Raw genomic sequence first — 13,321 nt, 5'->3', positions numbered from 1 at the left:
ATCCGTAATATGTTTGCATTCTGTTGTTTTAATTTTTAATTGATTGCTAACGTAACTAAGTTGAGGTTTGCTAACGTAAATTTGTTGGACAAATGATATCTACAACAAAAAAAGAAGGAAAGACAAGGCAAGAAGTAGTCTTAGGGCTAGACTCTATGATTTGTTTTTTAATCTTCTATGTTGTTTCGTCTAGTTATTGATCTATGATTACAGTTAGTCAATTAATTAATTTGACGGTCGGATGTTTTGTTTTTTTATAAAAATTTCTAGGATTTTCTTAGAATTAACATGGAGAAAAAAACCCCTCTAATTAGTAAATATAAGATAATATCTAATATCGGGTCAGGCTAGGCTTAGCAACCTAGCCTGATATCCAGCTCGGGCCTACAGATTTCTTGTCAAGCTTTTCAAAGCTCAACTTGATTCGACATTTGAACAGACCACGTTCTTGCACACAGATCAAGAGCCCACCATGCCATGCACACAGGGTCAGATCCTCGGTGGGGGTAGACACACATAAAAACCCTCTGAATCTTCTCTTAAATTTGTTGTCATGAAAGAGTAAGAAAAAGAGTAAGGGAAGAAAAAAAAGAGAGAAAGTGTATCTTTACTTGGTGGCCTTAGATCTATTACTGCACGCATGAGTGCCATGCATTTGTGAAGGGATTAAAATTTTATTAAAATTTTGTGAATTTTGGGAAATTCAAAGGGAGACGTAATATTTAATTTCAAAGTATATCATCATCAGTTCCTATCGTTCTCACTAGGTCTATTTATGGGCAACTCGCCCTAAGAAATCCAACTGAAAAAGCCCGATTTGTCTCGATCCAACCAGTGCATGGGCTAAATTTAAGCTTCAAAACATAGACCCACAGTTCCAGCCGGGTTAGACTCGGGTTTCAAAATAGAATCGAAACCTAAAAAAACCCAAACCAATCTAAAAAATCCAATATCGGATCAGGTTGGACCTAGCAATTCAGCCCGACGTCGAGCTTGGACCAGGCTCGGGCCTATGGGTTTCCTCTCGGGCTTTTCAAAGTCCGACCCGGTCCGACATTTAAATAAGCCTAGTTCTCACACACATATCAAAGAGTCCATCGCGCCACGCACGCAAGTTCGAATCCTCCGTGGGGGGGAGACGCACATAAAAACCCTCTAAGCCTTCTCTTCAATTTGTTGCCATGAAAGAGTAAGAGGGAAAAAAAAGAGAGAAAGTGCATCTTTACTTGGTGGCCCTAGATCCGTTACTACACGCACGAGTGCCACACATTTGTGAAGGGATTATAATTTTGTTAAAATTTTGCAAATTTTAAGAATTTCAAAGAGAAATATTTAATTTTAGAATTTTTTTCACTGATATGTGAAATTTATAAAACTGAGAATGAAAAATAACCAAAATTTCGTGAATTTGAATTTTTTTGCTGGTGATTGAATTTTTTTTAAATCTCTGGCTGTGAAACCCGGGTCCCACAGGGGAGCAGACGTGGTGCGGGTGATGCCGACCGAGCGACCGGGGCCGGGTCCTCCCGCGTTGCTGCGGACGTGACGCGGGTGGTAACAAAAAAAAAAAAAAACGTCGCCACCACGCGGCCCCCAGCCCAGCCAGTTTTAACCGGCTCCCTCGCTCGCCCTTTAATTAAGCCGCAACCGCCAAAGCAAACGGTGATTGCGCGGGCGAGGAAGAGGAGCTGGAGGGGGCGGGAAAAGTCAAAGACTCCTCTATCCCTCAGCGCCTTCTCGCTACTTTCGTCTTCCTCTCCCGCTCCGCCTACCCCGCCCGCACGTTTCCCTTCCCCTCTTTAACTACGCTCGCCCCGCCGCTCCTCCTCGTGCAGACTCGAGCGCCGCTGTACCTGTCGGGAATCTGCCCTCCTCCTCCGGTGCTATCTGCAGGTGATTCTTGCGTTCTGTGCTGCGTGGTTTTCGCCTTTGGATCGGTGGCGCTTGATTGAGTAGAAACCAAGAGCTCTCTGTGCTGTGCTGTGCTCTCTTCCGCTCTGTTCTGTTTCTGTGGTCTTGAGGTCGTTTAATTCTTCTGTGCTTCCGAATCACGTCTAAGTATAGCGCCCGTGCTTCTGCCAAGTTACTAGATTTACTTCCGCGTCGTGTTCTTCAGTCCTTTGCCCTTGATTGGTCGGTTGATTTTAGAGTGATTGTCTTCTTCCTCCTTTTAGTCGAGTTTCGAATTGGTCGATCTGGTTCAGATTTTGGGAGAAGAAACCGGAAGGGCCTTCATTGCCTTTTGTGATGTTTTATCTGAATTCTGGCGTTGCTGTATCGGCTGCTATAGCTTCAAATCTGATTTGCCCCGTGAGACTGGAAAAAGCTAATTACGTATTTACATGTCGTCTGCTTAGTTCTGGGGCGTCCTTGAAATCAGATTTTCTATTTGCATTGAATTGGAATGCAATTTGCATTCTGTGAGCATAAGATAGTTATTGCTGACAATTGATTGGCATCGATGAATGTCTAAATCCAACTTAGACTTCGAACACAATGGAAATGCTTGTTATTTGCTAATTTCCACATTTCACCGAAGATAATTGGCCCGTCGGTTGGGTTAGGTGCTTGTTCCTTTTACAACAATTGGGTCGCCAGTACTTGTGACACTCCTTGCTTCATTTCTTCAAATTGATGAGCTGATGGGAGGTTTGGCTTATTCTTTGACTTGGTTACAGCTTCCTTGCAACTTAAGCCTGAAACTTCTTTGCTTGGTGGTTTCACATTTTGATATCTTTGTATCTGTAATAGATGTAGACTTTTGATTAGAAGAATATAACCTGATTACTTAGGACGTGGTGAAAGCAAAGGTGGCTAACCAACTTACTTCAATATGGTTCGATCTTCCTACCATTTTCCACTCAAGTTGTCCAATTGACAGTTTTTTTTAACACCACAATTGCCATGATGTGATCGGTCCACTGGCTGTACACTCCTCCCTTTTATGTTTATTTACAATCCCGGTGGATCCATTGAATCCTATTCTGATGTTCAACATATCTTTGTTTTTCAGAAATTGCTTCTAAGTTTCTTGCTGACTTCTATGCGATTCGTATTGGCAAAGATGGGTTGTTGTTTTATGTTTGGAAAGAGAGAACAAGCTGATCAAGGAGATGATGGTTAGCAACTTTTGCATTTCTAGGACGGCTCCATACTTTATATGTCCAAACACCTTTCCATTCTTACACGTGCTTGCTTTGTTGTTCCAGGTGTACATAGAGTGAAAATCTTTTCTTACAACGAGTTGAGAAAGGCCACGCAAGGTTTCAGTGGTGCAAATAAGATTGGCGAGGGTGGTTTCGGTTCTGTGTTCAGGGTAAATATGCATAACTTTGTAAACTTATCAGTGTCTTGAGCTGACAGTATGATGAAAACCCTTTGCTTACATTTCATTTTTGTTGATCAGGGAGTTCTTAAAGATGGTACAACTGTTGCGGTGAAGGTTTTATCAGCTACTTCAAGGCAAGGTGTCCGGGAGTTTCTGACTGAACTTACAGCAATTTCTGACATCAAGCATGAAAATCTCGTCACTCTCATCGGTTGTTGCGCTGAGGGATCTCACAGAATCCTTGTTTACAATTACCTGGAGAACAACAGCCTTGCACAGACATTGCTAGGTGACACATTGTTCTACCTAACGTCTCCACTCACCGTCAATATCTTTACTTACAAATGTTTTGGCTATGCTATTGCAGGATCCAGGTATAGTAACATTCGGTTCAATTGGCGGGCTCGTGTCAAAATTGCTGTGGGTATTGCCTGTGGGCTTGCATTTCTTCACGAGGAGATCCATCCTCCCATTATCCACCGGGACATAAAGGCAAGCAACATTCTTCTCGATAAGGATCTCACCCCAAAAATTTCTGATTTCGGGTTGGCGAGGCTCCTACCACCCAATGCCACTCATGTGAGCACCCGGGTTGCAGGCACATTGTAAGCATAACCTAATCCTGCTTGTGACCTTCTTTCACACAATGCACTGTTATTCTGACTTATAATTCCATTTCTGTTCAGAGGGTACTTGGCTCCTGAATACGCAATCCGAGGTCAAGTGACGAAGAAGTCTGACATCTATAGTTTCGGAGTTCTTCTGTTGGAAATTGTTAGTGGCAGATGCAACACCAACACAAGATTGCCTTCTGAAGATCAATTTCTCCTTGAGAGGGTAGGCACTCCTTGTCACATATCCTATAAATAACCTAAAAATAACATATTTGGCCAATTTTGTCTCTAAGCCTATGGTTAAGTGTGTCCTGAACCAAAAAAAGAAAGAAACATTACCGAACTTGACAAATATGCTGCTGCTCTTGCAGACATGGGCACTCTATGAGCAAGGACGTTTAAATGAGATCATAGATATCGACATCGGAGACGACCTGGACGTCGAGGAGGCATGCCGGTTCATGAAGATTGGTCTGCTATGCACACAAGATGCAATGGCACGTCGTCCCAACATGACCAACGTCGTTCGGATGCTCACAGGGGAGAGGAGAATCTCCATAGACAAGATTACTAGGCCTGCCATGATCACCGACTTTGCAGATCTCAAGATCAGCAACAAAGAGCAAAGATCTAGAGGGCAAAGATCAAGCGAGGCGCGCTCTCCCACGACAAAATCGTTCAGCACCACAGAACCATTCTCGCCGTCGGAGACACCCACACAGTCATCTATGTGAAAATGTGGACAGAAGAAGTGTTTTTCGGTTTGTATATTGTGTTACAGATGGGCCAGGTTAAATGCAATTTTTGAAGAGTTTCTTGTTTAATTTGTTACGAGGAAAGTTCTCATAGGTAGCTTACTGCTTCTTTGTATGCTGTAAATATTTTGAAACGAAGATGGTCAAGATAAGCTTTGCACGATTCACATTCTTGAACTTCTATCTGGGTGAGTTCATGCTATATGGCTTGGATTTTTTTTCCGAGAATAAGTAGGAGAGCTGCTTCTCTTTACATTATTAGGTGGTACTTTTTGAATAATTGTTCGAACGCCTTTTGATATCTTCAATCTCACCCTGGAATAAGTGGGAGCAAAAGAAATACAGCCAAATTTCTAGTTCTAAAGGTGTACCTGACGCTGACAGTACATCATGCCGATGTCGGCAGGAAGAAGATGTCCAGGTGTCGCACATTTCACCAGTACTGGAATGGTCAAGTGGCTCCGAGTTTTTGCAGAGATGCTGACAGGCAGTTGAGGAAAAGCGAATAACTGATCAAAGCTCGAGATCCCAGGACAGAAACGGACAGAGATTTCCGACAACAATATCGTTGCGAAAATCGCCCGGCATGAACAGGTCAATATCGCTGCTTCGTCGACCCTTTAAAGTGAGATTGACCGACGCATTTTCCAGAGATCATGTATCCACATTCACATCATCGTGTTTGGTTTCAGTTCACGTCTGTCGCTAGCTAGTGAGCAATGCTGCCAGCCACTCAGGAGTCAGGAGGATGTTCTGCAGAAGGGGTAAAACCGTCAGCGAAGTAAACGAAGTTGACAAACCGAGCTGAAGAATCATGAAAAGGATGGAAGAAATGAAAGGAACTTTTTACCACAGGCAAGGTCAAACTCTTTCACTGATAAATTTAGGCATGCTACTGACGGGCTAATCGCAAGTACACGAGAACCTGAAGTCTGTACATAGTCCCAGAAATTACTGAAGAAAGCATAAGTTGAAATAAACAACTTTTTTCCTACACACGTTGTCTGAGCTTGCTGTGAGATTTCAGATAGCAGATGGTACCGCATTTTTTTATATTTTAATCGATTTAATTCTAATATTTACTGTGACAACCCCTTGTCAAGGAGTTTAGATGTTGGAATTTTAGTTGTGGAGGGGTTTATATTAAAATATTATGATTAAATGGTCAAAAAATAAGAGGGCCCGGGGGAGAACAGGGTAAACGGAAATTCAGGACGGCCAAATTACGGAAACATAAAAAAATACAAATATTTTTTTCTGAGCCTTGACACATTGCACAGTGGATACAATAGTCTGAAATTTGATAGATGTCGTCGAACTCAGCAATCAGCAGATATACCACGGTTTTCATCAAGGACGATGAATAAAGAATACCGCATAAATTTCATAATAGACAGAACAAAGAATTCTGAAAAGAGTTAAAAAAAGAAGTTCCAGGTAAACTGAACAGATTGCTCTATGCTCTCAGACATTGAATCGAGAACTCCACGAAAAGAGGGGTGTGTCATTTCTGAATTACAAGTCATTGTAACGGATGGCTAAAGGGCGGCAGGAAATGGGTTGGCTTGCTAAACGAGTGGCATATACTGAAACAAAGGTAACTCAGCACCCCATTATTGCACAGTTGTAAACAAAGACACCAGCACGCTCCTTCACCGAGAGCACCTCCCAGTCAGCACCACCGCCCCCGTCTTCAGGGCACCAAGAATGCAGCAATATTACTTCGCCGCGAGGTCCTCTGTGGCCACCGATGACCAGCAATCTGTCACCGCAAGCCTTGAAAGCTAGGCCCCAACCATTGGAAGAGTCAGCTCTGACGGGCAATGGCTTCACTATGTTCCAAGTGTTATTTGCTTTATCATACTTCTTAACCACATTCGTCGACTGGTCAGCGGCGTAGAGTTGATTATTCACAACAGCGACAAGAGGAGGTGACTGAGAGGCACTGGTCCCTCCAGGGTACATATCAAGTATTCTTCTCCAGCTTCTTGTTTCAAGAGTATATTCCTCTCCACAAGTAAATGAATCCCTCTGGCTAGATACACCCCCAATGACATAAAACTTCCCATCCATGAAGAAACCTGAAGAGAGCCTCCTGGCCAGGTTCATGTCTGGTAAAGTCTCCCAGTGGCCAGTTTCCGAGTTGTACAACTCAGCAGATTTCAGCACATGTCCATTACTATCACACCCACCAGCAACAATAGCAATCTCGCCTGAGCTTCCCGAGGCAAAAAGACAGCGGGGCAGATTCATTGGAGTGCATTGGGACCAATTGCGAGTCAGTAAATTGTACATCCAAATAGCCAGGCCAGTATATTCCCGGCCAAAGACAAGCAGCTGTGTCCCGACGGCAAGTGATTCCTTGTCTGCGCAGGAGAAGCACTCATCGCACGGCATTCTCGGAAGCCTCATCCACCGCTTTCGTGAAGGGTCAAATGCTTCCCAGGGCATCAAACTACAAGCCAGATACACCCAATGCTCAATAATGCCATATTTCCTCCGCAGTTTGTACAGATATCCACTGTTAATTAACAAATTAAACCTTTTATTCAGACAAGAAAGTGACGGGTAGTCTGATCTGCTTGTCCAAGCAACACAGTCTTGAGCCAGGTCATCATGAAGGCCTGGAAAGAAGCAATCATTTGATCTGTTGCCACTTGAATCACCTCCCGACTGAATCTTCAGAACAGGTTTCTGCTTCTGAAGTTCCAGGTCTTCACTGTCCAAATCTGTAGCAAATGAAAAATCCACATCCAATTCTGAAATATCACAGCAGTGAACATCTGATCCAATCAAAACTGATTGTTTCTTTGACTCCCTTGAGAACTCATTCCTGACCAAAAGAAAGTAAGCTAGTATGTACTTCTGCCAGGAATTCTGATCCTGCTGACCAAACAGCCTGAAGAGATGCAGAACCACAGAGCCGGGAAGAGCAACCAGGCTTTTCGAGTTGCAATCTTGTAGATCTTCCATGGTTTCTCTGATTTATGACATGAACTCAAGGAGACAAGGACACCGAAGTTGGAAAGTTCAGAGTCCCCCTCTGGAAAAGATGGAGAGTGTATCAAAAAATGCACAACATTCTTTAAAATGTTTCACAGATATACCGGATAAAAAACAAAGCATGTAATAGATACTTCTATGGTAGAGGCTAGATCCACACAAAAACATTCATCTTCATAGTTGACCTCTTGTTAATAAATATTTTCGTAGCTGATTTCAAACTTTTGCCGTATCCAGAATCATGCTAAATCATAAACTACAGCACTGAAAATCTCAAAGATACTCTACCATAGTAACATTCTTTGAGGTCTAACTCAAATATACTCTTTGACCGTTGGTACCAACAAGACTATGGCTACACGGCAAGCTGATAACTCAGTCAACCAAAAGATCAAATATCAACCAATCGAGTTCCACAGCAACAAGCACTTGACGACTCATTTCTAAACTAAGTTACGTTATTAACGAAACCACTGCCACAAGAAAAATAACCAACACATTGCTAACTTGAGTACCATCTCGTTTAACAAAGCTTAAAACATCGAATCCGAAACAAGTTTCAGAAGGAGAAAGATAATATCAGAGCAAGATATTTACTAGCACATTACCATTATTTCTTGTCTCTAGATTCAACATAAGAAAATCTCAAGATGTTGCCGTCCGATTTCATTTAGTCCTTACTGTTTCAGAAGCAAGTCAAAAGCCTTCACTAGCGGAATAAACATGAAACTAGGAAGTAATCCTAGATTTACCAGATGCCGGCAGAAATAACTACCTACTCTCACGGCAAACCAATCCATCAACCAGCCAAAAAAACAACACATATCTCGTTTCTATTCATACAATAAATAAAATGCGCTAAAAATCACACATTTTCAAGCTCCAACCCAGCTAGCATCCCTAAAAGGAATGAAAACAAACACCTTTCCCCAACCAATTCAACACCACTGCCTCCGCAGCAGAAACCAAGTTTTTACTATGGTTTGCACACTCCATGAAACCGATAACAGCAAAGAAAAGCATCCCGCTTTCCAACTGAAACGCGAGAGCTGAACACGAGAGAATTGAGCCGTCTCCCCTCCTCACCTCGCCGAGACGCGCCGACGGCAAGATCCGGGCCACCGGCGCGCTCCGGCCGCCTCCATCCCGTCGCCCGTCGCCCAGCGCGAGCAGCTCGCCGGCTCCAAGCAACCTGCGAGGCACGGGCCACAAGAAAAGCGGTTACGCGGAGGGAGCGTCACCTCACCCAAAAATGCGCCAATCGCTCGGCGGGCGCTGCAACCGGGCTGCGGGAGAGCTCACCGGAGACGGCCGGATCTCTTCGCCGGGGGCGCCGACGAGCGGGCTGGGCGGGCGTCGGGCGGTGGGGACCGCCGTCAGTGAGACGGGGAGACGAGCCTTGGAGGGGGGGGAGGGAGGGGGGGCAAGGCTTATATATATGTCCATGTGCTTAAGCCGGGGGCTAAAGTGCCAAATGGATTGCAAGTTACCTTTAACTTTTTTTTTACACTTTTACTATTACCTCGGTTACCCTGCTTAATCCTACTGTTATCTCGAAATTAGCCAGTAATTAAAATTTTCACCTTCCCGCTGGATGGCCCCTGCCTCGCATTTTGAACTGAAAAAAAGCTGAACCCGTTGACAGTGTCTATATGGGTGGCTCCAAGAGTCAAAAGTATGCCAGGAGTAATTTTTTCTGTCTGAGGCTTTTGCTAGTCTAAATTGCATATATTTTCTGAAAAAAAGAGAATCTAAAATAAATGGAGGCTCTGGCATGCATGTACACGGATAGATCCAGCTGAACATTTGCAGAGCTGTACTTTGCCCCCCCCCCCCCCCTCTCTTTTGTTATAATGGAATGTTTTTTTCACAGTGTACTTGCCTCTGTTCTCTATATGATTCAGGGCGTGGAGGGGGGAAAAAGAATCTTCAAAGTGGTGATGGCCGAAAGCTACCCCACGTTGGAACGCGACAGAAATGAAAAGCGACAACGCATTGCCATCAACTTCTCTATAATTTCTTCCGAGAAAATAATCGATATATTAGTTTTCAAATTAATGGAGGATGCGTAATCAGATATGATTTGACTAGATAGAGTTATAGAAGAGCAGAGCGTTTTTTTATTTTTGTGTTAATCGGAAGCAAATATACTTGAGCAACTGGCCCTGTATTTTATTTATTTATTTGAAAAATTTAGGTTTACGACACCGTGACAATTAAAATTTTAGCTTTTGTCATCGCTTTTGCAATTATCCAGTTCATGTTACTGATTTCAAAACTTGTTAGACTTATATCACTAATTAGTTTGAACCATTGTTATAAATCGAATAAGTTTTTTATCTAACCCTGACAGCTAGTGATATGAATTGAAGAATTTTTATGAATTAATGGCATAAATATAATAATTAAAAAACAGTGGCATAAACTGAAATGACAATTAAACTACTAGTAGTAAAATTTTCTATTTATTCATACTTTTATGACACTTAAGATATCTTTAATAGTTAGAGATAACTGCCATCTCTTATGCCATGTTTGTTTTAGCTTAGCATTATAATAAGCGGCTTATAGATGGTGGATTATAATAAATTAGATTATGATAAACTGAAGGGAAATAAGCTGTGAGTTATTTGATAATCTAGATTATTGGTAAAAGTTTGTAATACCCTCAATAGAGGGGCGAGGTATTCTGGTGTAGGATAGGGGGAGTGGTATTGACGGGTAATTTTCCTTAAATTTGATATGTAGTATATTAAAAGGCCAAAATAAACTAAAATAAACTTATTTTCACCGTTTATAGAATTATTATAATCTGAGTTTCAGCTTATAATAATCTTGACAAATAAGCTAGCTGTTTGTTTCAGCTCAGAATAAATAAGCTAGCTTATTATAATCCTGAGCTGAAATAAATAGGAACTTAGTTGAGATACTTCTAAGAGAAAATGATGGAGTAAGTAACAGCTCTTGAAGAAAAGAGATGAAAAACTAGTACTTATATATCTCTTTATATGATATTTAAAAATTATGAAAGATAAGATAAATATAAATTTTTAAAAATATACTTTTTTAATATTTTTTAAAATAACTATATATAATTATTAGAGATGCCTTATATATTCTACTAATATTCAATCTGTGCCAGGCTGTCAGCTGTGGATAAGGACTGCTGTCTTGTCAATGGGGTAAAGTTACCTCCCCGGTAAACGGGAAAGCGATTTACTACTAATCACACCAGTTAATTAATCTCCCTCCGGTCAAAGGAATGCAAGTGGCTGCCGGCGACTGTCTGTGGAGCAGTAATTTTTTTAGTATTTTAATGAACCAGCCGCATGCATTTGATTTGAGCGTTTGACCCCCTGGGTAAAGTTACCCCCGAGTAAAAGTTACCACAGCGGCAGCGTTTGACCCTCCGGTTTTTCTGGGCTTTTTTTGTCAGGTAGGGTGCGTGGTGTTTAGTGGAGCTGAGGCCAAAAAAGGGTGAAGAATTCCATCTGTTACTACTCCGTATCATATTCCCAGATCAATATTCATGTCGACAACGTGAGGTTTGTGCCCCTAAAAAAACTCCAGCTCGTAGGAAAAAAAAAATCCAAATGAAGTCCTGTTTGAAAGGCACGAATTCTACAGAGTTTTGGTAAACTGGTTGCGACTTGTCTAGTCTCTTTCGGTTGGTAAAATGGTTAGGTAAAACTCTACAAGGAATAGAGAAAACTCCCCGCATCGATCTGGAGCGAAGCTTTTTGCCCGCAACAAGGATCAGTTGCGACCTGTCGAGTCTCTTTGAAGATCGATCATGCATTTTACCAACCGACCCTGCAAACGAGGCTCGGGCTGTGATCCCATCCGTCCAGGCTGCCGCGCGCGCGCGAGGGACCGACAGGCCCGAACCATCTCATCGAAATCATAGGCGACCCGGCCATCGAGCGAGAAGCCTAGCTTCTCCTTCCGCTCCGATCTGCCACCGCAGCCGGGACAGGCAATGCAAGGCGGTCGAGCAGCTGCGACGCTGGTACAACTGTTGCATGGAAATGTGCAGATCTGGTTGCCGCTAATGGGGTAGCCGGATAACACAAATGGCCAGCCCCAACCCAACACACACGCATTGCTCTCCCTCTCTCTCTCTCTCTCTCTCTCTCTCTCTCTCTCTCTCTCTCCATTCATTCACATGCATGTGTGTGGTATGTTCAGTGAAGCCAGGCGTAGCTTTAGGAGTCTCGGTTGGAGCTGAAGTGAATCTAGCTACCAGCTGAGCTGCTAGAGAGTGGAGAGACTTCACCGGTACGCATCCGTTGCACATGTAGGGCTTTGTGTTGATGGAAACTTGGAAAGGAGCATCCCATCCCATCCCATCCCATCCCATCTATCTCATCTAGAAGACAGCTACGCAAATACCACTACTGCCATATGTGGTAGTACGAGTGGCATGTGATGCGCCATAATGAAGATTTAAGGCCCCTGACACGACTCACTGACTAATAAAGTATGGTGTTGAAACTTTCTGTACTGAATGTACTGCTGCCATTCTCTGGGAACCCATAAAAACAATTTCGTATGTACTAGTATACTCCAGTATAGTACGGACTAGTCTTCAACTTTTCCGTCTTGAGCAACTGACCCTGGATATACTTGTCATAAAGATCGATTAACCAGTTGACGATGGTGCAAATCAGGCGGTAATTAGGCCTGGATTAATATATAGCCCTTTTAGTTTTTAGCCTCGCCTAATCATCTCCTCCTGGCTCTTCTGCATGGAGCACGAGAAGCAGCACCGGTGGCTACCAGCGAGTACGTACTCGGAGTGCGTCGATGGGTAGCGCTTAAGGGCGAAGCTACAATAACCAACCCGAGTATACTGGCAAATAAAATCTCAGTTATTAGTAATCTAATTTTAGCAATTAATTTTAAGTATGCACACCATTTAGATCTGGAAGTATGCACTCGAGTTTTTAGAGGCGTTGGTGTAGGTACGTGCATCGTGCTCCAGCTTTTTACAAGGCGGTGGTGTAGGTGCGTGTAGGCCTGTGCGGCGGCGAGGCTACCACAAGTGGAATGGAATGGAATGGAATTGTTCCGTCACATGATGCTCACATGCAGGCCGAGGCAGCTGCATTGAATGCTGGTAGTGTAGTACCACTAGGTACCAGCCCCCATCGTTGTTGTCTTGATGGGTGGAGGCGTTGGTGGCGGTGACAGCGCCGGTGGTGGCCCCCGCCTCCGCGCCCTGTTCCTGATAGGTAGATCCACCAACCGAGCTGCTCCCCTCCTTTTCTTCCGTTACGGGCCCCGCCCCGTCTTTTTGGGAGGTTTTGGCTGCTTTCCTCCGCTTTGTAACCGCATCGAAAGCGAGTACGGTACCCACCCCAAAAGATATACGAGCGGTATACAAGTACAGTGTACCCAGTACACCCCTACTCTGCACGTCAAGAAATGGCCGTATCGTGCGACACAGTACTGCCCCATACGAACGTCAGCAGATGCACTCGAGGTACTAGTGATCAGTACTTGTTTTAGTTCCCCTGAGATTCCATCTTAGGCACTAGTATTAGCGATGCACATGCCACACTGAAATTATACGAGAGTTTTGTATGGATGAAAGGAGAGTGGCAATTGGCAAACTGGTG

At 43.4% G+C, this 13,321-nt stretch overlaps 2 protein-coding genes across 3 annotated transcripts; one reads left to right on the top strand and one right to left on the bottom strand.

Moving 5' to 3' along the window:
• Positions 1-1,749: 1,749 nt before the first annotated feature.
• Positions 1,750-4,866, top strand: LOC133889118 (cold-responsive protein kinase 1-like). 2 transcript variants are annotated; one of them, XM_062329579.1, is made up of 8 exons: positions 1,789-1,893; positions 2,752-2,836; positions 3,014-3,119; positions 3,210-3,316; positions 3,407-3,617; positions 3,696-3,933; positions 4,015-4,165; positions 4,314-4,866. In XM_062329579.1, exons 2-8 carry the CDS (start codon positions 2,834-2,836, stop codon positions 4,674-4,676), a joined length of 1,179 nt encoding a protein of 392 aa, XP_062185563.1. In that variant the 5' UTR covers positions 1,789-1,893; positions 2,752-2,833; the 3' UTR covers positions 4,677-4,866. The 2 variants fall into 2 exon arrangements, with proteins under 2 accessions (XP_062185564.1, XP_062185563.1); XM_062329580.1 differs by lacking the exon at positions 2,752-2,836 and having other exon boundaries at positions 1,750-1,893.
• A 1,234-nt stretch (positions 4,867-6,100) lies between these two features.
• LOC133889117 (F-box/kelch-repeat protein At5g60570-like) lies at positions 6,101-9,097 on the bottom strand. Its single transcript, XM_062329578.1, has 3 exons — positions 9,003-9,097; positions 8,787-8,892; positions 6,101-7,740 (listed from the first exon to the last, which is right to left on the bottom strand). Exon 3 carries the CDS (start codon positions 7,668-7,670, stop codon positions 6,300-6,302), a length of 1,371 nt encoding a protein of 456 aa, XP_062185562.1. The 5' UTR covers positions 7,671-7,740; positions 8,787-8,892; positions 9,003-9,097; the 3' UTR covers positions 6,101-6,299.
• Between the last annotated feature and the right edge of the window lie 4,224 nt (positions 9,098-13,321).

This window comes from Phragmites australis, chromosome 13, assembly GCF_958298935.1.
Source record: "Phragmites australis chromosome 13, lpPhrAust1.1, whole genome shotgun sequence".
NCBI lineage: Eukaryota > Viridiplantae > Streptophyta > Magnoliopsida > Poales > Poaceae > Phragmites > Phragmites australis.
Note: the sequence above shows the minus strand (reverse complement) of the source record. Positions and strands in the feature narration are given on the sequence as shown.

Coding starts and splice junctions, on each gene's coding strand:
- LOC133889118 (XM_062329579.1), top strand. Junction 3,120..3,209: donor AGCTGATCAAGGAGATGATG/GTTAGCAACTTT, acceptor TTGTTGTTCCAG/GTGTACATAGAGTGAAAATC. Junction 3,618..3,695: donor CCTTGCACAGACATTGCTAG/GTGACACATTGT, acceptor ATGCTATTGCAG/GATCCAGGTATAGTAACATT.
- LOC133889117 (XM_062329578.1), bottom strand. CDS start 7,670: ATGGAAGATCTACAAGATTGCAACTCGAAAAGCCTGGTTGCTCTTCCC.